We start from the raw sequence: 24761 nt of genomic DNA on the forward strand, positions 1-24761 counted from the left end.
AAACTCAGAGTTCATAAAGTACACAGCAATCTCATAGAAAACTAGATTGTCTGTATACATGTTCATCCTGACTTTCAGCTAAAAGTGTGGAAAAAAAATCTTTGTGTCCATAAAAATGTAAGATCAAAGAGCTGATGAACTGGAAATTTTGTGCAAGAGAATGAAGATTACAATTTGCATTTTATGTCTTCATGATGCATTCATTATTTCCTATGAATACCATTCTCTTGTTTTTTAAGAAAAATTTTTCGGGTTTCTTTTCCACATTTGTTCTGACACCTTAGTACGATCTGAAGAGAAACCGGAGTACCATTTGCTTTGCTATATGGTGGGCTACCAGATCCAGAGAAATGAAAATATTTTCCAGGTCTACATTACCTTTAGATTCCAGTGAATCAGAAACATTAAATACAAGCTTAACTCCGACTTACTTTTAGCTTATGATTTTAACAGTCTTAGACTGCCACACAGCTTGGAGCATGAGAATTAGTGAAATCCAGTTTCCTGAAGTCTTGCATCTTGGGAGTCCCATAAAGTACAAGTTTCACTGACCATTTTTATGTGGTTAGAGCATTTATAACGTATGTGCCTGCTATAGATCTGCAGTATCCAGTAAGGTGAGCTCATGCTGCAGTTTTTTCTGTCTGGCACACTTTCAAATTTATTTTTCCTTCCTGAATATTTTCATAAATTTGAAGGAAATTAACTATCTTTAAAACCTCTTGGCCTCTATCATACTTGGCTGAAAACAGAAAACATTCACAAATTTTAGGGGATAAAAGAGAACAGCTCAAAATGTGGTCAAATGAGCCCATTTTCCTAGGAAACCTGGCTGAAAATACACTTTGCTAATGAGGTCACTCACATAAAATATGTATGCCTGTAGCAACACATGGGGAGTAAGCAGCCATGATGCTACCTAGGTGGCAAGTCTGGGGAAGAGCTATATCAGTTAAATCAGAAAAAAAGTTAAATGCTTTTAATGAGTAATGTTACAGCGTCTGCCGAGCTGCCTGCAGAACCAGAGCTCACACATATTGACAGCAACAGACCAAGTGGAAAATAGCACAAACTTTATTCTTGGTTTCTAGCTGCAAGCTCAGGACTCCATTAGAGCTCTCTGCAAAGGTTTCCCCACTCCCTCAGCCCCCAGGCTCACCAGTGTGTAGAGCTAGGAGTTTAATTCCTGCGGATGGCCCTGTACCGCTATGTAAAACACCAGCTGTTGAGGCTTCTGAGCTGCAGAGGAGCCTGTGGAGGGAGAGCTTTAAAGTGGTACAAAGGAACTGAAAGGGGGAAGAAGACTCCCACCGGCCTAAGTCCAGGTGAGGGTGTCAGAGGAGAATGAAGGGGATGAGTCATTCAAAAAATTACTGTAGAGGCTTCCCTGGGTCTTGTTTTGACACCTTGGCCAAAGGGAAGCAAAGAAAGAGGGGTGAGTGCAAGGACAGTAAAATTCACTTCTCCCATGGGAGTTCTGAGGTTAGATCTCATCTATCATCAGGCTGAGACAGGAGAAGGTAGTTTCATTTCTAAATCACATTGTTCTCTGAAATCAAGGTCTGTATGTTCAGTTTCAGAAAACAATTTATTCTTTATCAGCAACTCTAAATCAAACACAGGTTCTTGGCTCTCTGAAGAAACATCATACCTAAATTATTTCCACTGACATGAAATAGAAAATTCTGAAGTGTGTTTCCAGAATAACTTTAGTCTACATGAGAGAATTTTATCCGTTATTACATATTATATCTAAATTTTGTGTGTGTGTGTGTATGTATATATATATTTGTATATATATGTAAATACATATACTTAGTGTATGTATATGTATATCTATACGTATATACCCTGCAATCAGGAGCTAAATAATGGTACAGTCTTTGGAGTTAAGTGGGCTGGGTACATGAAGCATAGGGTGGACAGAGAAATGGTAATTCAAAATGAAGCACTGAGATATTTTTATTTTTTCAGTTACTTTTTCCTGATATGAACTGTAACTTGGACAGGATGAGATGATCACAGTCCAACTTTGTTCCCTCCCACATAGAAGAGATTTTTGATTTTCCAAAATGAATGGATCAATTATTAATGAATCAGAAGAGGTAGCAATTTTCATAAGGTTGACTGTAGCTCATGCATGAGCTACCTCACTCATGCTGAGCTGTCAGTTCTATGCATATAAATGCAGCAGATTATAAGATTCATTTGACTATGGATTCCTCTGAATAAAATTCCTAAACAAGAATTTGTGTCTCTAAGGCATACGAAGATACAAAAAACTAAAAGTAGTTGCTACAAAAGGAACTAAAGTGTAGCACTGTACATTAATGTAGCCTAGTGCTTTCTCCAGATCTTTTTCGTGTGTCAGCAAATTAAAAACTCCTGTTTTTTTCCAAGATCATCATAGTTGAAATTATAAGTTTTGTAGGGTCTAAATTTTGATGTATTGCCAACAATGTGTTAGCTTTTCTTTTGATTGAGACTGACTAATGTGACAGAAAGGATTCTTTTCCTACATCAGCACTGTAACTATTAGAGTATTTGCTAAAGTCCATTAAAAAAAAAAGATGAATGGGCAATATTAAATTGTCCATTTGAATGTTTTCAAAGCATTAATGAAACTTCACTATGTTTATTTGAAAACGGATTTTTTAAAAAGCTAGTGTTTCATCATTTGCATCTGAAAGTGCTAATTGCTCTGTTCCTGTACCATGTAAAACAATGACGTATGTCAGAGAGAAATTGTCATTCAAACTTGAAAGCTGTATAACATAAAGTTTTCAATTACATTCCTACATCTACTGTTTCACAATTGTTAAAAAACATTTTTTTTTCTTAACTTTGAATATGCCCAAAAATCCAAGTACATTCATCATCAAACAGGATGACTTTCTACATCATGATCTTGAAAGGATCTTGAATGTTTTCCAGCTGCTAAACATTATTTAGTACATTAGATAGGATTGGCCATAAGCACTTTGTAAGTTCTTGAGGAATGACAAGTGAACGAATAATGGAAAAATCTCTCTCAGTAGCTGAAGATAATTTGCAGGATGTTTTGAAAAAAAAAATATGATATGGTTTTAAAATTAGAATTATGCCTGATGGCATTTGTTGTATGGGAAGATAGAAGAGAGAATCAGTGACAAATTATTGGGTCATAACTGTGACTCATTTAAAAATTTCATTATAGCAAAAAGAAAAAATGGAAAGTGATTTCACTCAGTGATATACACTCTCGGTTATATACTCTTTTATAGATCTTGGTTTTTTCACATACAGCATTACCTTAACGTGATACAGGCATTTTCTCTGAAAAAGCATTAACATTTCAAAAAATTGTGTGAATTATTGAGTGGTTAAAACCTAACAAATGGCTGAATAGAGATTATTTTATGTGGAAGATTTGGTACTGACAGATTAGTCCAGCAAACTGTGTATACATGGACTACGAATGCAATATTAGAGAGAGGTCTGAAATTTTTTCTTGAGAAACCTAATTTTTTCATTTTCTTAAAGCCAGCGGAAATTCCTGTGTTCACTTCTAGATCAAATGCAGCATGGGAAAGAATATTTTCCTTGAGCAAACAAACTTGGGCAGAACAAAAAGGACTGATAATATTGATCTTGTTAAGTCTGAGCTTCAGATTAATTGCAACTGCCCACATAAAGAGCTTTAAGAAGTAATTTCAACTCCATGATACACTGAAATGAATTCAATCTAATAATCAAGACCATTTCAATAATAAATTGGAGGCTATGATAATTCATTATATAATTGAGGGCACTAGAAATGCAGCAGTCCCCTGAAGTAAAATGCTTTGGTTTTGCATCAGCCATCCACCCAAGAGGGGTGGACATCCAGCACTATGACCTTTCCCATCATCCCTCAACCTCTCCAGTTACACTGGCCTGGGGTGTGAGCAGGACCCTGTATTTTCAGGTGCTGCCAGCACCATCCATGAGTGCAATCAGACAGTATTCAGGCTAAACAACTCTTTTGCAGTCCTTCATTCCCTGCTGAAGGCTCTTTATTTCTCTAAGAGGTCAGGGATCTTCATTGCAGGGTTCAGCGGAAAAATTCAAAACTGATAGCCGTCTACAACCAACAAGAGCATTTGGGCTCTGAAAGGGGAAATTCTGGGAGTATTCCAGCACTGAATGATTTGTTGGAGGGCCCATATACCGCAGCATTGCCTTCAGAGGAGAGCAGGCTTGGTGGGTTGGCCTCAGCCAGTGGGGAAATCGATCCCAGCCCTAGAGAGCAGAGCTTTGCTAACACTTAACTCCTTCTGCACAGCCCCAAATTGCTATTTCATCAACAAGCAAAGAACTGTCATGGGAAAAAGGCACATTTGCAGCACACAGATTTTGCGCAAATTTTCCACAAATCCAGCTCAAGGTCATTTTACTCGTTATGGACTCTGGTGCAGTATAGCTGCCTTTAAGGGCACTACTTGCCCACCAAATGTCCCTGGATAAATTACAGTGCATATGTCTGTTTTATTCACTGTGGAATGCAATTTGTGTTTTCTAATATTTTGATACAAAGACATTGCACGCTTTAATTATTTCAATAATAATGTTATCATCTTCCAAACTTACCATACCTTGCACTGGTCCTTTGTCCATGATTTCTTTCATTATATCGGTTTCCTGAGGGGAGGTGACAACAGCAGCAGAGAGGGCAAGGGAAGATAATACATTCTATTAAATGAAATTAAAACTCATACTAATTTATTGTTGTGTACATATATATATATGGTATAAATGTACCATTGTACTTGTATTTCTGCTAGAGAATATATGCTTTACCAAATGAATAAAACCTTCAGAAACATGTTTAAGAAGTGCTAATGCACAGTTATGACTGCATACTTTCTTTTCTATCTCTAATTTCTATAGGACCACAAAGCAGCAGCTTTAAAGAGATGATGTAAAACTGAGAAACCATAAAGAATTAAAACTCTTCTGAAAATACAAGGGCAATATAAAGGAAAATTCACAGCTCTAGTCTTCAAGTAAAGTGAACGTATTTCCATATGCTGGATAATTTTCAAGCCCCAAAGGAGAAAAATGGATGAGACAATGGGTGAACAGCGTGAACTTACTTTTGAGGAGACCCTGTAGTAAGAGGCACACCGATATAACCGATTAGATTCCTCTAAAGCATTGGGACATGGCCCGTTTGTATAGTTTTTTCCATATTCACTTGACACATAACAGTGATTTTCACCTGATGGCTCCAGGTGACTGTTCCAAAATGATGGATAACAAGCATAAGATACAATCCTGTTCAGATATTTTAAAAAAAAAAAAAAAAAAAAAAGTTGATAAGAAGCTTGCTTAAACATTTTTGCAGTTTTATTTCAAGCTTTTAACTATTTTACAACTGTTGCATTTCAACTAAATTTACAGAGTCTCTCATTCTTCAAAAGTGTGAATGTCTTATATGTTCAACTGGAAGGTGTTTGCTTGGATTGATGTGCATGATGTTTATGATTAAATGTCAGTTGCAGTAGTTCTCTCCCCACCCTTCTCCAAAGAGAGGTAAGGTAGAAAATGTGTTTCAGCACTTGTCACCTAGTACATCCATCTCATTAATGATGCATGAAAGTTCACACTGAATAAGATCAATAAATTACCAATTTGTCAACAGGATCCATTTAGCAAAAATGGCTTGTAAAATGGGCATGTTTGCAGCAGAAAATTTTTAAGGGAAAGTAACCTTTTTCTATTTTATCTACATTTTCTACATGAATGCTGGTGAAAAGCTACAAGTCTTTTTCTTTCTTTTAGCTAAAAAGTTCTCTGACCTTCCATTTTTCTGACAACATAAAGGAAACATTTGCTCACATTTTTGTGAATGTTTGTTGAGATAAAAAGTCCTATGTTCATTTTTTAAAGGTTTGTGTACAAATAATTGGTGTCCTGTTGGCATATGAGTAAATGTAGTGCTTCTTCCCTGGAGAGGTATAACCCTTAGTGATTAATACCAATAGCTTAGTTGATACTAACAACAAACAACTGTACCTCCTTAAAACAGAACTTAACCTCTACTACTAGAAATACATGGGAGATCAGTACAAGCGAGAATAGAGCCTCAGAAGGTGTTAAACACTGAGCTTTTGGTAAGTTAATGAACAATCCAACCGCAGAGCAGTACTGGGGGAAGCATTTGGACAGGGGCTGGTGACTGGGTTCCTCCATCTTGATTCACAGGGGGAAATAAAAAATAATAAATAATCTGGAGTGATGCTGGCAGGAGGGACTTTGCCCAGGTTGAAACACTGACAAAATATATGACATAGAACAAGTGAGATTGGGTAGGTGTCAGAGAGGTGGGACTTATTGCAATTTCACAATTTTTCTATTTTGCAGTAACGTTCATGTTATAAGTCACTTTGTGACTTATAAACATGTGGCATCCAGTGTGCACAAAAGGCTGGGGACTATCCCAGGGGGCTCAGGCCACAGGGCTCCTTCTGCCAGTTCCTGGTTATTGGCAGCAATCAGCCTCTCAAGGAAACTAACATGACAGATTGCGCCATGATATCACAGGGGTATGTGTCTGGTCTCTACAGCTCCTGAAAACATTCTGGCTATTTCTTAGAAAAGCATCTATCTCAAAACGTTTTCTAAATAATGAGAGAGTTTTTGCTCATACATACAGCAGTTAAGTTTTTCGTACCACTTATTATAGATTTGCATTAAAGCTTTCAATTTCAAGGTTTTAGAGTTTATCTACAGGAAATATGACTCATTTTTAACACTTTTAAATGAAATTCTATATTCTACGAAGGTGTTAATTTAAAAAAAAAATATTAAGTCCAGTAATCACTGGGCAGCTTCTATTCTAACAAAGATTTCAAAACCACAAAAATCCATTTATGAAAAGAATCATCGGGAAAATGTGCAATAGCAAATATGTGAATTGTATTTATTGTTTTAAAAGAAACAAAGACAAATCTTTGAATAACAAAGAAAATTTCATCTGTCTGACACGTTTCTAGTTGCAGGCTTCAAAGACTCGAAGGCATTTAACACTGATGCTGTCAGAGAAGTGATTGTGGAGGAGCTGTGATAACTCACCTGAGACTTAAACCCATGTTAAATTTGGATTTGAAAATCTCCAAAGTGCTAAATCAAAAGAGCTTTGAAGCACAGGTTAAGAGCCCTCATTGCATCCAAGAATTGAGAGGGGCAATGCAAATATGAGGTGGTTTCAAGGAAAGGTAAGGAGGGGTTTTAATTCTTTACCTTGGCAGTACATCAAATGAACTGCTGATTCATACAGGAAGTTTGTTTCTTTCACGTAGCTTATCCTGAATTTTTCAGCCATTTTGACTGTTTGACTAACTGAACATCCTTTTTACTTCAATAAAGTGAAGGAAACATTTATGCACTTACTAACAATCTGAAATACCCAAATAAAGGCACACCAAATCTTCCACTCATTATTTCATCCTTTTTATGAGATATTGGGACCTCTTAGTTTTCTAAGTTATACTGCTAGATGTTTCCAAAACAATATACACCTTTCTGTGACAATGCCATGGAGGCCAATGAGAGGGTTTCTTTTAAAGAAAATAATTAAATAGTTCACTGAAGCAAAATATTTTAAAATAGGCAGTCCTATAAAAAGGATACGCATTTAAGTAGCTTGCCAATAATACTGAACTTTCTGAATCTGAAGAACTGGAAACTGTAATTCCGTGCAATATGGAGGATAATTATGTTTGCCTGTGTATACATAGCTGTCAGGATTTTTACAAGATGAGCACATGTATGCTTCAGCTACTTTGAATAAGACATGGCATTTTCCCATTAGCATTTGGTGGTAGAAAAATTGACCCTGAGGAGAATGTCTTTTTGCTTACCAAAGTCTTTCTGCCCAAACTAGACTAACACACCCAGGAGCTGCAAAGAGCAATAATTCTGCCTACATGAAAAGGAATTGTCCATCTAAGGTTGTTAGGTTGTTAGGCTGTTATTGCTTAGGTCTTCAATCTACTCACTGGCAACCCCTTTTAATCCCTTCTGAATGTCTGAAGGTATTCTGGATTCCCGGATTTCCAACAGGGAATAGTAAGTATTTAGGCCAAATATACATGGGTTGTTGTTTTTACTCTTTTTAAAATTTATTATGCTTTGTTTCTATTGCTGGGTAGAAAGAAACCTTTGGTTTATGTATGTATACATATATAATGTTTTTTAAATGTATTTATCTCTATATGCATAATCATTCTAGTCACCATTGATCACAGATTTCCAAAAGAAATAAAGGATTACTGCTGAGTGCAATCAGGCCTGCAAGGCAGGTACGGTGAGCAAATACAGTCCTCAGAGCACAATCTAGCATAAGCAGGGCAGGAGTAGGTGATTGCAACCTAGTGTAAGGAATGGTATGACACCTATTCCTCAGGTGTACTTAGAAACACCTCAGAGGGAGACAACAGAGGAGAAATTCATTCCTGGGGTAGGGATTTTTTTTCCCCTCCTTTCAGCTGGATTGTCCTTCTGGAGTTGTCACAGGTTCTGTATGGATGGGTCTTACTTCTGTGGCAATGGAAGTGAAGCACCAGATGACGCACTGTCACACTGGAGCTGTGTGGTAATCCCGACGTGATGACTCATTCTGAACTAACAGTCAGTTTTGAATCTTTTCACTAACCATAGTTTCTGCAGTCATGATTAACATAATTTCACAGCTCTTTGCTGAAACATGAGTTTGTACATGCTGAAGCATCAGCACAACAGTAAAAGTTAAAAATATTTCAAGACCTTGCCAGAAGAGTCATAGAAGAAAAACAGAAATAAATGTGAATGTGTTTATGTGCACATATACATACACATACAAAAATACTACTAGGTGCAAGCAGCATCCAGGGAGAAGCAGCAAAATTCTGCAGTGTATTCATGCATTCTTGGCAGAATTCATCTGAAGTCATGTTTATGTGTTCAATTTAATGAAAATTTGTGTGGTTTTATATGTTTGAATTATGAGATAATGTTTTAAATTATGTTATTAGCAAGTTGCCAAAACTAATAACAGTAATATCTTATCCTTATACTGCAACTGCTAAGAGCCCAAGGTACAAATCAGATGAAGCCCTGATTAGAAGCAGTATTTGCGTTCAAGTGTATAAACTTTTTACTGTCTGAAAATGAAATGTTTCTTCCTCATTCTTAAAGACTATAAACTTTTAATTTCCCTTAGCAGATAAAATAGGTGTTTTCAAACAACATTGATTCCTCCCAAATTATGGCTTGTAACTGAAATGCCTAAAATTAATAATAGAAATAGAATAGAGTTTTATTCTTTAATTAATGGAAAAAGACTGAGAGAGAGTGAGAAACAAACAGCGATTCAGCTCCACTTATAGCAGATTTCACCGTTAATTGGGTGCTCAGTGATTCTGAAAAAGTCAGTTCTCAGCACTGGCCTAACCTCATTGAGCTTTCTGGAAGTCTTCCATTGACTTCACCGGGGATAGTTTAGGCCAGCACTCGATTTTCCTGAAAATCTGTCAAAAACCTGAGATGAGTACACTTCAGAAATCAAAAAACCAGAAGCTTTAAAACAACATTGAACACCTGCTGTGAAAATTTACAAGCCCACACAGAAAATCAATCTGCTTTTTCCCTATTGCAGGGTATGGAGATAATGAAAAAAATGATTGCAGTATACTGGCTCATAAAATAAAAGTCACCTGAAAGTGTGAGGAAGCAAGCACTATTTAACAGGGCTCATTCAAAAGACACTTCAGACTTTTATGCCATAAATTTCCTTTTTTTTTCATTGTCAAAGGTAAAGGGTTATGGGTTATGGGGTTTCAGCTACAAAAATGATTCAATTATCAGTCCAGTGAAACAAAAAGGTTAATTTTTTTTATTTTTTTTTTTAAATACTATTTGCTCTTGGCCACTGTCAGAGGCAAAATATTGGGCTAGATGGACCCTTGCTCAGACCCAGCATAGCAGTTCTTGTGTTCTTCTAGAATCTGTCCTCACAGATATCTGGATGTTTTCCTTAAGGTGTTTATTTGTGTCTGGAACTGTTGGAAGAGAATTTGAAATATCATTTGAACTTAGGGAATCAGGATTTAGAAATGCTGTTTATAAAAATAGGTAAGTAGAGATATTTTCATGTGTGGTACTTTGACGGCAAATCAATGATCCGGGATAAGAATGGGTAGCAGGCAAAGGTCTGTAGGAGCGCAGAGTTGTTGTACATGTTGGAACTGGCTCCACGGGGACAAGAAAGCTGGATGAATGACTAAGAAAATAGTCTTGGATTGCGGAGATTTTTTGGAGTTGTAGTCTCCCAAAATTTGTGATGGTTCTCACAACTGCCCTGCAGATCCTTTACTCAGACAGTCAGCTGCAAGAGGCTGGTGAATACCATAAGGCATCTCAGGTGACTGAGCAATAATGCAAGTACTTGGGACTTTGGGGGCGAAAAAACAGTTCACAAATGTGCTCTGGTGAGCTGAGGTGCCTTGTCTGTGTGCTTCCAGGCTTACATCAGTCAGAAAGCCTGCTCTGCACACCACTTTCACATTGGTACTCTGTGGTCAGTCAGGGAGCAATCTTCTCACTATTGCGTTTACACCAGCACAAGCTTCTGTGTGGGTACAGCTATGTTGATAATGAAGTGCCTCATACAGCTTCAGCCTGCCTTGCTTTCCTTATAGAAATAAGTTAACTCTTGTACACTTAAACTGCCTCTGCAGAACAGGCTGCGTCACTAGCCACACTGCTTCAGGTAAAAAAAATACAGCTTTCTGGTATAAGAAGAATCTTATTATTATGGGCTCATGGTGGTTATGCTCATACAGGGATAACAGTCAGAGGGAACAGAAAACTAGGAGGTTGTCCTATTGCTGCATTCTTTAGGGCTTTTCCTCTAAAAATAGCTTGCTCCAACTGTTCTGGAGATAATACTCATTAAAATGGATCTCTTATCTTATCTACACCGGCAATTCTCCTGTCCTTAACATAGTAGGCAAGCAAACAGTCCTGTGAGAAAGAGTTGTATTTACTCTCTTAAGAGCATAAGCTACTAATTAAAAGCAGCCTGTTTTTCTAGTTACAGAAAAGTGTTGCTTAAAATGTTAAGCTATAACTTTCATTTCTTCATGAATGAAGCCTTTGGCTTTGCACCCCCATGAGGTGCTGAGGGGCCTTTGCTGGGTGGAATCCATTACTGCCCACTGTAATCACTCACTTAAACGGTTTCCCACTCAAAACCTAGTTTAAGTGTTTAAACCCTGAGACAGAAGGACAGAGGAACACTCTATGTAAACTCTCCCCATAACAATAAAAATCCTTGTCAGGTCAGAAATAATTTAGAACACTTGAAGAAAGCAGAATGATCACTTTGTATACTGTGTCCATGTGAATGACAGCGCTTCGGTCTTCACCTGGATCCCCAGGCTGCCTTGTCAACTATGACCTATGATGCATCATGTCTAACATTCTTTCGCTCTTTCCATGGTTTTTTTCTTTGGGGTTTTTTTTAACTAAAATTAAATGTTGACAGACAGTACACCTGAGATCTCTCTGTCTGTCAGTATCAGGTATATCAAATACAGAGTAAGGGATGAGAGTATATGAAAGTGAGAGAGGAAATAGATTTTGGTATGGAACAAAAAATTTTCTGTGAGAAACAGTGGAATGTAATTATACAGTATGCAAAATCTGGTTATTACAAGTTCTCCTGGAAGCCATTTCCAGGCACGTGAAGTTCAAGGAGTTGACTGGGAATAGGCAGCACAGATTTACCATGTCAAATTATGCCTAGAATGAGATGATCTGACTATGATGAAATGACTGGCTCCATGGAGAATAAGAAAAGTAGTGGATATCATTTACCTTGACTTTAGCAACGTTTTCAGCATGGTCTCCTGTGGTGTTATTCTAGTTTATTGGACTAACTAAGTTGCTTACAAGGTCAGTAATTGAACTGGAATGGCATGCTGAAAGGTCAACAGATCAAAGTGACTGGTGTCTGTTTACTAGTGACATTCCTCAGGAGTCAACACAGCGGCAACACTGTTTTGCATCTCTATTAACAATCCGGACAGTGGGACCTAACGCACTCTCAGTAAATTTGTAGAGGATGCCAAATTGGTGGGGAGTGGTTAGTATGCAGGGCTGCCATTCAGAGCAACATTAACAGGCTAGAGAAATGAGCTGACAAAAACCTCATAAAGTTCAACAAAGGCAGAAGCCAAATCCTGCCTCTGAGCCAGAACTGCCCATGCAGCAGCACTGGCAGGGCACTGCCTGTGTAGAAAGCAGTTTCACAGAGAAGGACCTGGGGTCCTGATGAGCAGAAAGTTGAACATGGGTCAGCAGTGGGCCCTCTCAGCAAACGTGGACAATCAATACTGGGTTGTGTTAGCAAGAACACAGCCAAGACATTGTGAAAAGTGTTTATTCCCCTCAAATTGCCACTTGTGAGGTTACATCTGTGTTCAGTTATGGGATCCCCAGTAAAGACACTGACAAACTGAGCAAGTCCAGTGGAAAGCACTTAGGGGGCTGAAGCATACGGTATGCAAGGAGGGGCTGAGGCAGCTGGATTTGTTCAGCCCAGAGAAGAGAAGGCTAAAAGGGGATCTAATTACTGTCTTCAACTGCATCAGGAGAGGTCATAGAGGAGACAGAACAAGACTCTTCTTGGAGATGCACAGTGAAAAGCTGAAAGGTACCAGGCACAAGTTGTACCAAGGAAAATGCTAATTAGATATAAGAAGAAAAAGTTTGACCACAAGAGTGGTCAAACAAAGTGACTTGCTGCAAGAAAGGTTGTGGAACCTCCATCCTTGGAGATACTCAAAATATGACAGGGGACATGGCCTGAGCAGCTTGATCTAATTTCAGAGTTAGTCATGAGCAGAACATTGGACTATGTGACCTCCAAAAGTTCATTCCAACCTAAATAATTCTGGGATTCTATAAATTATTGTGTGTCATTTTAAAAAGCTTCTAGCTGTTCATGTAGAGTTTGAGAGCTGTTAACTTCTCTTAGTCAGACCTGAAGGAAGAAGGATCTAGGTATAGTCCTTGCTACAGTGTTACATTCTGGCACAAGCTTGGGATGGGATGATTACAATTTGCTTTATAGAAAGACAACGTTTGATCGTTTTGAATATTCAAAATGTTTTCTCATGCAACTGGCTGCTTACTCAAGGTTGTTTAACATAAAGAGCCTGTATCCCAAGAACCATAGAAGTTTTGAGTCCACTCACGATATTGTCTTTGACTCAAAAATATCCTTTCTTGTTTGTCTTGCTGTTAGAGAGGCTACCATTTTCCCCAGTTGTGTTACAGCTAATGACAACATCTAGACATAATGAGGCTTAAATGGGAGCTAGGTGATTGCAGAGTTTTCTCACTGAGAGCCCTCATTCAAAATAGTCTTTACTTATTTCTTTGGGAAGGCTTTGTAGTTCCTGAGCTTCATGAAGGTGATTTAAAGAAGATGTAAATGAGAGAGTGTGATAGTCTTGATGAAATGATACAGTTAATCTGACCTAGGACAGAGCTAAATGCCTCTTTTTTGAAAGGTCAGAAATCATCACTGTAACACAAGCAATGTTGTAACTTAAGCAACTGGTTCAAGTTAAAATAATCTAAACAGATAGGTAAAATATTTACCCATGTGTTTTCAGATATCTCCAAGCACCATCAATACTTCCACCATTACATCCATGTTGATTCCTGGTATCACAAGAGATCAAATTCTGAGCGGAAAGGTTGTCTGTGATCTGGCCCTCGGAATGAATTGCTATTCTATCTGCTGCAACACCTGTTTTGAAATAAATTTTCTGTTATCAAAAACAAATAATTACTCACAACTTCACACTGGTTATTGTGAAAGAGGGACTGAAATAGAACCTCAATATTTTCTGTCTGTGCAGATATCTTTACAAAACAATACAGATATAATCTGTACAAACTTTCGAGAGAGAGGATTGTGAAACTGCAAAACATAATGAGCAACTTTGCTGTAATATTATAAATCCATAGATTTACTGGTTATCATAAAGACCCACATATCTGAACATCAGATGAGGCATTTACATAATTTAGCCTCATAGTCTCTACCATGTTTGTAAATGCATATTAATCTCTGGTTGACTTCAGCAGAAGATGCAAATACTCCCCCACCTCTCTGCAGCTGAATCTTCAAATCTCTTTTCTTTCTTTTTTAATTTTCCTTCCTTTATTTGAGAAAAAAGAAAAGAAAAAAGAACAGTCCTATGAAGAAGAAAATTCAAGACTGAAAGAATGTATTGGTTTTACTAGAAAGAATATTTGGAAATGCTTATATTAATGTGTAAATGTGGGATTCATTTGACCTCCTTCCCTTATCACACAAAATTCTTCTTCTGAGATAGACACCTTAGATGTCTGAACTCAATCAGATAGTCATAATTCTCAGTACTAATATATTTAAAGGCAGACTAGGTTAACTAAGTTCTAGGTGAAATTAAGCCACTTCTCCTTTCTTTAACAAGTGATAATGAAACAATTATTAAGCCCCAATCCCAGTCATTACTTATGCTTAAATTATATTTTTACTATTGTTAGCTCTTCGCTTTTGAACATGAAAATAAAAAAAAAAAACCCTTGAAATCTAAAGCCCCATCAAAATCAACATTAACTTCAGTGAACTTTGGACAAGACTTCAGAAGACTGAATCTGCTGATGGCAGCTGACAATGACTGTGTTTTGTGCTTTTGTGAGGTGTCACACAATAATGAATTTATTTTCATAGGTGTAAAAGCTTTTTACAGAAGAGTTTTGGAATACTTATAGGAATTACTCATGATAAGAAAAAATGATACAGCAGTGTTTGTCTATTCATTGATCAACAATTAATCTTACAAAGAAGGATTGAAAATTCAGGTTGAAAATGTTAGATGCACCTAAACAACATGGGAAGGCATCTCATAATATTTAGCATTGAAAATAATTTTGTGAGTTAAAATCAAAAGATTCACTTATGAAAGGGAAAATTTATACTGAATATCTGGAAAGTCCCTTAGTGAAAAAATGTCTGCAGTAATCTATCAGGAGAGCTGTTAGAAGCTTTCTTGGTTTTCTCTTTTAAAACTACACTGGACAAGACTTATTGGTAACAGAGGGTTTTCAGTCTGGCTTTGGTGATAAGCTGGGATTAACTGACCTAAATGCTCCTTTCCTTCTCTTACTGCTGTGATTTAAAGAAGCAGTTGCAGAAACCTGCACCTGTGAGGACCCACTGGCTGGATCAAGTCATAAAGATTGATTCCATAATTTTTTCTCTATCTTTATAGATGCCAATATGTACTGAGATTTATTGCAGTTTAAGAAAAATGAACATAACTGATCGCTGTAGCTTCTTTGAAGTAAGTGACACAAACACTTGTGGCCATTTTTCATAAAACCAGAGGTTATAGCACATGAGGTTGAATTGCATTACTGACGTTTCTTTCCTTACAGAATTTGAAAATAGATTCTTCCACAAATATCTGAACAGTTTCAGGGTTTTCTTCTCATAAAATTATTTAAAAGATTATACTTAATTTACTTCAATAGCAAAGGTTGGACAATGGCAAATGCACAAATATATAAATACATATAAAAAAAAAAAACCTAGCTGTTTTAAGCTTTCAAGTCAAGCGTGTAGTTGTGCAAGCAAGGGATGCAGATTTTTTAAAAGTTACTCTAACAGTTACGATAAAGTGCATTAGTCAATTCATTTTCTACTTTCTGTCACCAAAAATCTCCTTATGTTACACAAACTTATGAAAAGCAAACACAGCTCTACAGCTTAGACTGCTTTTTAAGACTTTGGGACAACTTACTTAGAGGTAAAACTGTAACAATTTTAGATGTTCCTATTTGCTGATAGAAAGTGAACAGCAAGCTGAAATTATTTCATTACTAATCACTACAAATTTTCATCACGCATCTAATATCAATGATATCTTTAAAAGGAAAAAAAAATTAATATTACTTGCGGTTGAAAAAGCCCAGGATGCTCCACAGTTTCGTTGATCCAGAGGATCATGAATCCACTCAGGCCATGCATAAGTGGCTGCAAAAAATGCAGGAAATTTTTCTTCTGGAAGTGAGTTTCCCTAAAACAAAACGTAGGAGATCTGTATATGCTTCAATTCCTAATTTTGTCTTAAACTTTTTTAAAATTCTTAATTTTTAAATTGAGGAAACCTGTGGCTTCCTGAGCATCCCTGTGGTGGTTACCCTGTGGCTGGGTGCTGTGGACCCCCGGAGAGCGGGGGAGGTTCTAGCACTCCACTAGCCGAGCTGGAAAGCTGAGCTTCACAACTGCCAACCTGAATAACCTGTGCAGTTTCTCTCTGATTTTTGTCTCAAACAACAATTCCGTATGAAACATATTAATTATGACCCAGCCGGCATTTTTTGAAAGAAAAGCCTTCTGCTACAAATAGCAGTGAAGATAGGTACCTGTTACCCTATTCTCCCCAACATGTGGCTGTAGGTAGAAATTTTTAATTACCATGGAGGAGGCATGAGTACAGTGTATCATTGATTTGTCTTTTACACAGAGGTTTTTCAATCTCCAGCACTTATTCTCATTCCAGAATGAAAATCAGTGATTTTCCTTCTGCTTTGCAATCAGATGTTGAGTTGATGAGAATTCATGGTCTGCTCACTTTGGCTTTTAGAAGGCTTTTTGAAGTCTTCATCTCTCAGCCTTAATTTATGTTCTCCAAGCTTTGCACAAGTATCCAATATGCAAGAACCATCTGGTACAAGTGCTAATAATCTGCTCTGTGTTCAACATATCAAAACCATTGACCCATTTTTTTTACTCTTGAACTTTATGGAATGATTGCTTATGCTGCGCAGAGAAATAGGAATGACCACAAAGAATTGCAATATTAGTCCATCCAGACTATCAGTTTGTCTCAAACAATTGTTGATAACATCTGTTCCAGAGGAAAATACAATATACAAAATATGATAATCTGTTCCTAAGCAAAACATTCCCTGATGCTTCTTTCATATAAGCAGGGTCATACTCTAAAGCACAATGGCTTCGATCCTGTTCAAATTCCTTTATTTTACTTTGATTTACTTAGTCTTCTAATTCTGGATGTCCTTGCTGCACCATTTTTCTAAATTGCTTGTGTTACTTATAAGACTACATACCTTTTCCTAAGATGATTTAAACATTTGAGGCCAGTTCTTTCAAACTATTTCAGGACTCTTTGGGGAATCAAACTTTACCACTTTGGCTGTATCCAGATGACTTTGTGGCGTACATTGGGAAACAGCGGTGCCTCCATCCAGCTTGTACACCTGGATTTCCCACAGAAAACCCATGGTTGAGAAGAAGTGGGTAAGGAAAAAAGAAGCTTGTACCTCAGGTCTGTTTCTGATATTAAATTGGGATATAGCCCCAACAAACAGATTGATACAGTCTGTGCATATGCCCAGATCCAGTAACTCTCAAGTGCTTCTAGGTTCACTACATTAGATGTAGTCTGTGAGTCCTAAATACCATTAGAGTATACTGCAAGCTGTTAAGTCACTTAAGTGCTTTTGAAAGTTTTACCTCCACCCATAACAAGCCAGTAATCTTTTAAATCTTGCTAAAATATTAATCTCAATATTTTGATTAATTACTTTCAAAAGTCTGCTTTTTCAAAAGCTTGTTAGATACATGGGATTTGCAACCTCAAATGACACACAGAAAGCAACAGCTAATTTAAAGAATATCTTGCTAAATTATCATTAGGTTCATTATTAATGAGCAAGCACAAGCACAAGACTTGCTTTGAAAATGAATCAAACAGGCAAAATCCCAGACAAATAATGTTTCTTTTACATAATAAGACTGCTCACTATCAACCAGTAAACAAGCAAACTTTGGCAAAGGTTGTTTAGTACACAAATGTATGTGGGCAATGACCGCTTACAATGCTACAAATGAGGCAGTTAAGAAAAGCAAAATGTCAAATAGATCTTTGGTCTGAGACAATGCGTTACTTTACGTATTCCTAAACTACTGCCAATGTATTAATAGCCTCATATCGTAAATCCCAGAGCAAATCCCTCATTAACCCTCAGCCTTGTCATTTAGAAATGCAGGATTGACCTGTAGCCAGAAACATTAGCTTTTTGTCTGAGAAATTGCTACCCTGATATTGAGAAGTACTGCTGTTCTGTGACAAATAGTAAGTCTAGACAATTGTTTCTCAACGTATGTTCCACGGACCAGCATCAGACCGCACAATGCAATCAGCAGAATTACTGGCAAACTATTTTTAAACCTTCATATGTATTCTCTGCAGTGAAGCTAGCAGTCTGGCCAAAGCAGGAAGGTAAGTGGATATAAAAGAACACTCGTACTTCAGCTATGACTTCTTCAGAAAAGTTAGATGGCCCATCAGAGAAAAAAGGCTGAAGATCTGAAGGTTACTGAATTTGCAAGTGTGGAAATAGTTTTTCTGAGGGAAAGCAATATTTTTTTTTAGTGTAGGAAAAAGGTTCTGTACATCACTTGCTTTGTGAAGACAAAATGGGCATGCATGACCCTCAGTTTGCAAGAGGGAGATCTACAACTGCTGAGCATTTTTTACTATGAAAAGCCGTATGTAAGAGGAACAGCTGCTGTACTTTCTATATCTTCACATTGTCTTTATGAGTTTTTTGATACTTAATCTAAAATGGTGCTTTATTACTAAACTATGTATTCCATTTTCTTGTAAGATGGCACTTAGGTGAGTACCTTGTTGCCAGCAGGTGCAGTTCCCACCATTGCAATGTACCTCTTGACAGAATACCACCAAACATGTATCATAATGTGTTTTAAAGTCGTGGCGGTTATTTTTGTGCTACATAGATCTTCAGGAATGATTACACTATTTCCTGCAGTGACTAAACACTTTCAAAATGCCTTCTCAGATAACACACATGACACTATTGGGAGCTTCAGCTTTGTCAGGAGTCACAACAGTTTTAGTGGTGTATTTAGCTGTCGGTCTACGTTCAGGTCTAGCCATACTCTGCAGCAGACGGTCATCAGTTCAGATTTAGTTCTTGTTCCGTGTCATTGTCTTTTAGGTGTTCTAATGTGCCGTCGTGTTAAACTACCCTTCCAGACATAAGCATCACCTTATTGAGCAGGTATAATCTTTTATTAATAGCAGAGCTTTTAAAAGCTCTATGAGCAACTTCAAGAAGTTTGTGTTTTCCCCAAGGTGAAATGTAGCTCTGACACACCATTTAATGTGAAGTCATGTTATGAAGCTAGATTTGTAGTCGGATATGTCAGTCAAAGAAACAACTAAAAAGCCTCTACTCCACAACCAAACTTTTCAACACTGCTGAGAACTAAGACTCTGCCGTAGATGTGAAGTGGTTAACACAGAAGGGCTTTACATTCTTGAATCTTTTTTTCCGTGCAATTGAGGAAGGAGCCCTTTCTACATAAAAATGCTTTTCTCAAGCATCCCCAAAAGGCAGTAGAAAATAATCAGAACAGCTGGCCCTTAGGTACCAGAAACTGTCATTTATTCCCTAAATAGCAGACCAGTAGCATGCTGAAGAAATGGGTTTTATTTAAAGTTAAAAAAAAGTTGTATTTAATGAATGGGTAGCTATAGTTTTCTTCCTACATTGGCAAAGCTACCAGATTTTAATCAGGTCAGCACAAGACAGAGCCAAAAAATCCTGAACACTAATTGTAGCATTTTTATCAACTAAATATATGACTTTGGGCAAATGACTTGCAGTTTTCTCCCTTGCAAAATGGGAAAGGCAGTAATAATCCCAGAGAATGCATGAATATTTAATTAGTGCCAATTTATCCACAGTAAGTAACTAGTACCTTGGCCTGCAGATGAATTAGTACTCAATAAAGTTGCTTAAAGGTCAAGCCATTAAGGTTTGGAAAATGTCTCTGAAAAATATTAAAAAGTAGTTATTTCTGAATTTCATCATTCAAATCTTTTTACTCTCTTCTGAGCTGTCACCTAGTTACAGGTGAAGCTTAATGGAAACACTGTCATGAAAAGTCACTTGGTTTTTTTCACTTAGGACTTTGTAAATGTGTTAGTATGCTTCACAAAATATCAGTGACCAAAAATTATTCATGGAAGGTGAAGCAGGGGCAAGTGTCTCTGAAAATCTGGTAAGATACTGATCTTAAAAAGTGCCTGGAAGTTAACTCCATGGCTACTGTTGGTTTATCGATTGGAAGAAGCTGTTGATGTACCCCTGGTGAGCCCAATCCATGTTATGAAATTGCTGGATCATGCAGTGTTGGTAGATATGGAGCTGGCTATGAGTGAAGAAAACCAATTTTTTTGTATGTTTTTGTGAAGTATTAAAATGTGGCAGATAGGAAATTTCCCAAGGCGGAGCAAGGACACTAAAGAGATTATGTTATTCTAGAAAACTATAGAAGGGGACAGAATCAGGGAGATTTGGAGCTTTGCAGGAAGCTTCAGAGGAAAATATTTTTACGTCAAGACTAGCTAAGATAGAAGCCACTGGGGTAAGAGCAAGAAAGTTCTAATAATTCTGAAGAGAAGCCATAGGTAGAAGACAGGCTCATGTACAATTTAGGCAATTTTCTGTAAGCTCAAAGAATTCTCCAGAAGCTGAGAAAGTCATACAGAGATTATTATTTTATATTTTTAGCTTTTGTAAGTAGAGAGAAAGATTTCTTAGAATCCTGTGCAAAGCTTGTGCTTCCAGCAACATGTAGGACTTCCTGAGGGCTAAATGCATGAATGTGCAAAGCTGGATTTCTGGAGAAGAATGCGTTGAAGTCCTCAGATGTCTAGCAGGGCCAAAGATAGTTGGGTTGTAGATCACAGATTTCGTAAAAAGATAGAGAAAATATGCCTGAGAAATGTATCAGTGGAACAAAGGCCGTAAGTAGCATAGCAGTCAAAGAAGCTATAGGAAGCTTAACAACGATTCAATAGGCTGGACGTAATGCAGGATCACTGAGTGACCAGTTACTCCAAACTGAATGGAAAAGAGGAAATATTGTAAAGAATTTCTTGTAACCTTCCCTTTCTTGTTTTCCTAGGTGGGATTTGTCTCACCTAGCTAGATATCTAGTAATGTAGATGTCAATCTCTGAGCTAGGTACATGATATCTACTTTTTGCTTCTGCTGTATAAGCATCACACTGTATTCCTCAAGGAAAAAGCTAATAACAACAACAAATGAACCCCAACTCTCTTGAGCCTCAATGCAGTTCACTCGTAATTTGTGGCAGATACCTACTAAATATTGCACTAAACTCTTTTATGTCATTGTCTTATTTTGACATAAAATATTTGCCATCTTCAACTGAAATGGATCCTTCTTTGGCTGCAAAGAATAGTCTAGCAAATCATATGAAGCAAAACTCCAAAGTTTAATTTCTGTCAACTTCTTGCTCTGACAACCCTCCATAGTGTAATTTTGAGAAAGCTGGCCAATCTGGGCCACAACCCAATGCCTCGCCACGCTGGTGCAGGGAGCTGACTTTGTGTGGGACAAAGAACCAGTCTGCATCAAGCAAAAGGGTTAGGATTGTTCAAATTGTTGCAGAGCCACATGGCTCTCTCCCTCTTTCCCAAATTGCCTGTGAAGTGGTAGCTCTGCACTGCTGCCCCACAAGGCCTTCTGTGATGTGGAAAGCCTTCTGCCATACACATACACAACAAGCAACAACAATTGACTTGAAATAGATAATCAAATGGCATCACTTGCCTGAACTATACAGAAGCCAAAGATAAAAATCTGTTATATTTAATGTCATTTGCAAACCTTGGATCTATCTACTTATTCTTGCAATTTTTCTAATTTCGCTATGGTGAGGTAGGTAGTTTTTTCAGTCTATGATTTCCATAATTTTGGGTCTTCTAAGAAAGAAGCTAAGTAACTGATCCAAAGCATTGGAAAATCTACTCTGGATTCAATAACTATGCATTTCTCCTTTAATTCCTTAACCTACCTACATAACTTAAAGTATATTTGCTTTGCTGCAGAACTAATTTGAGCATAAGTATGTGATAGGAAATTTAATATAGCTGCCATGAAAATGGCCATGGCCCAAGAGATTTAGAAAGCTGGTAATAGAGAATCATCTCATTTTCCCATGCTTCCCATAATTTTTCTTTCTATTTGGCCAAAACCCTAGCCTCCTACTGCATCTTTACATTGCTTTATCCTATGGGCTTTCAGAGCTTCTTTCAAAGATTGCTGTTTAGCCTCAGTTGTTAGCCTTAATGAACTATGCCTAGATTTTTTTTTTTTTTTATGGTTACAGCTATGTGTGCAATGATTAGCAAATGGAAAGGATAGTATGGAACCATCCTAAAGAAGCAAACACCAGTGATCTACAATGATAAGTTAATATTGATGCACAGCTGCCCAGTGGTTAGCATTTGCTTTTGCTCCTCCTTGTTTGATTTCCATCAATACAACCACATACTCTATGGCTTGGAGAACTATTCTGGGAGCTTCATATTCAACAGGGAAGCATTTAGTGTTAAATCCTGAATCATAATCTTATAATTGTCTACATTTATTTTTCCATGTGATAAAGTTATTAAAAAATTTAACAATTGTACGTGACACTTACTGGAGCTTCTCTCATATTCAGCAAGGAATGAGATGGAGGGAAGGTGCCCAGGCGCTTTTTGAAACCTTCTTCCACTGTCATCCCCCAGAACTGACTGTAGTTGTCAGCTTTCCATCTTCCTCACAGGCAGAAAACAAACAAACGAAATCCAGGTTAGAGATACCACTCACATTAATATCTTGTTCCTTTGTAAAAGCACCGCTAACAATAACATCCAGAAATAAATCTTTCAAATTACATTTCAAAACCTTGTATTCCATATGCATGAGAAAATATTTAGTACGGGCTCTTCCACTGCAAATGAGCGTAGGATGGAGCAACACAGCAGTATATGAAAAGTGATAATTTGAGGTCAACATTATGTCAACCTGCAGGAGATGAGCATGCAATGCTTCAGAGAAGTACTGGAAAACAAGATGCTCAGTCATAACAATTACTGTTGCTTGAAGTTATGCTGAAATTATGCTTCAGACCAGATGCCCACAGAGAACTAACAGCTTCATGTAGTGAGTTACATTGCCTTCAAGCTCTGGTGCACCAGCAGTGAGACACAGTTGAACCCAGCAGAAACCTTCTGCCTGAGTTTTACACCAATAGCCAGGTTGAGAGAAAGGGCTCCCCGTGACTCTTCAATTATTCCCTCCCTACTCTCAGGTAGACTAGACTCAGACTGTACCATTAACACTGCAAACTGTATGCACAACAGAAAAAAAAATACCTTGCAGCCATACACATTTGGAACATACTGAAAATTATTATTACTGGAAAAGAGCTGAGCCACAGGGGAGAGCATTCTCTTTGCCCGTTTCTTTTTTGCTTGTGTATGAGGAACAAGGAGGTGGGATTCATGCTGCCCAAATGAGAAGCCTCATTGCTCTTGGTCTGCCTGTAGCCAGTGAAGAGTGCAAGCACCTGCAGAAATTGAGTCATATTTCGGGTGGGCTTAACCACGCCGTGGCAAACCTTACCGCTTACCACTGACAAGAGAGAGGTGAAGGGCTCCCGGTGCCTGACTTAATTGTCTATCCTAACTCAGTTGATTTGATTGTCTGCCATGAAGTACAAAATGTTTCAGCACTGAGTCACAGCTTGAAATCTGGGCAGGCTTCATTGGTGAATTTAGCACCTCAGCTCCTAGGGAGGCAACCCCTGTATCTCTGTCTGTAAAGGGCCAGCAGGCTCCCAGGGCACAGCTCTGGTCCTGGGGTGTCCCTTACCCCTCTGCGCTACCTGGAGGGGAACGAGAACTGGTAGCAAGAAAAACATCGAGCCCTGGAAAGTTCTGATATCTTGGTCCCCATTTGGCCCATCCTCTCCTCTTCCAATGTTACCTAGAGTCCTTTTATGTGTAGTTTTCTCCTGTATATAGGAGAAAAAAAGACTTTAAATATCTATCCCAAGTAATAAATAAAGTGAAGAATAAGGGAAGATGATCTAAATAGCTTTTTGTGAGAAAAAAAAGGGGACTAAATATGAAGAATGTTTTAGATAGATGTTTACAATGTCAACTCTTACCAGCATGAAACTTTCAGTATCTTTCTCTTTAAAACTCTATAATCTGCCGGAGATTTAGGAAAGTTTCAAGATGTACATTTACTGTCAAATTGCTGTAATGTAATGGGGGAAGGAAGGGGTGGGGAGGACTGCATAACTTGTAATTTGCACATACATACAATGAGCAATACAGTGGTTTACAACAAAACCTTAAAATAAAAGTGTTCTCACCCATAATCTCCTGAATTGATGTTCTGAATTAAGTCTTGGCGAACAAGGCATACTTCTTTTGAACACTTCCAGAGACTTTGGAAGCATTTGCTGAAAGGGCAAGAGTATCTCTGAGCAGAAAATGAATTGTCAAAGGAAAAATATGCACTTTAACAGCAGAAGGAAGATGGAGAAAAAAAAGCATAAACAATATAAATGTCACATAGTATTTATGAAAACACTATGCTACTTCTCGCTACTTCACTACCTAATGAATCCTAAGTGGAACAAGGTGGGAAGGTTTACAGCTTGTGGGAGAGGTCGTATTTGAAACGCTTCGATGTTTGTGAGACCAAACCAGGGAAAAAAGGCAATGTCCTATAAACGAGATGTTTTGAGGAAGTTTCACTCTGTGAAC

The 24761-nt window shown here is 37.7% G+C and overlaps 1 protein-coding gene across 1 annotated transcript in view; it reads right to left on the reverse strand.

The window, feature by feature from the left end:
- TINAG (tubulointerstitial nephritis antigen) overlaps window positions 1-24761 on the reverse strand; it is a 32345-nt gene that overhangs the window by 1512 nt on the left and 6072 nt on the right. The window contains exons 3-8 of the mRNA XM_009576953.1: window positions 24365-24454; window positions 22640-22754; window positions 16019-16142; window positions 13672-13822; window positions 5115-5295; window positions 4614-4659 (exon numbers count right to left, since the gene is read on the reverse strand). Of these exons, the coding sequence (XP_009575248.1) occupies window positions 4614-4659; window positions 5115-5295; window positions 13672-13822; window positions 16019-16142; window positions 22640-22754; window positions 24365-24454 (707 nt within the window). The remainder of the gene's footprint in view (window positions 1-4613; window positions 4660-5114; window positions 5296-13671; window positions 13823-16018; window positions 16143-22639; window positions 22755-24364; window positions 24455-24761) is intronic.

Source organism: Fulmarus glacialis, unplaced genomic scaffold, assembly GCF_000690835.1.
Source record: "Fulmarus glacialis isolate BGI_N327 unplaced genomic scaffold, ASM69083v1 scaffold5894, whole genome shotgun sequence".
Classification (NCBI taxonomy): Eukaryota; Metazoa; Chordata; class Aves; order Procellariiformes; family Procellariidae; genus Fulmarus; species Fulmarus glacialis.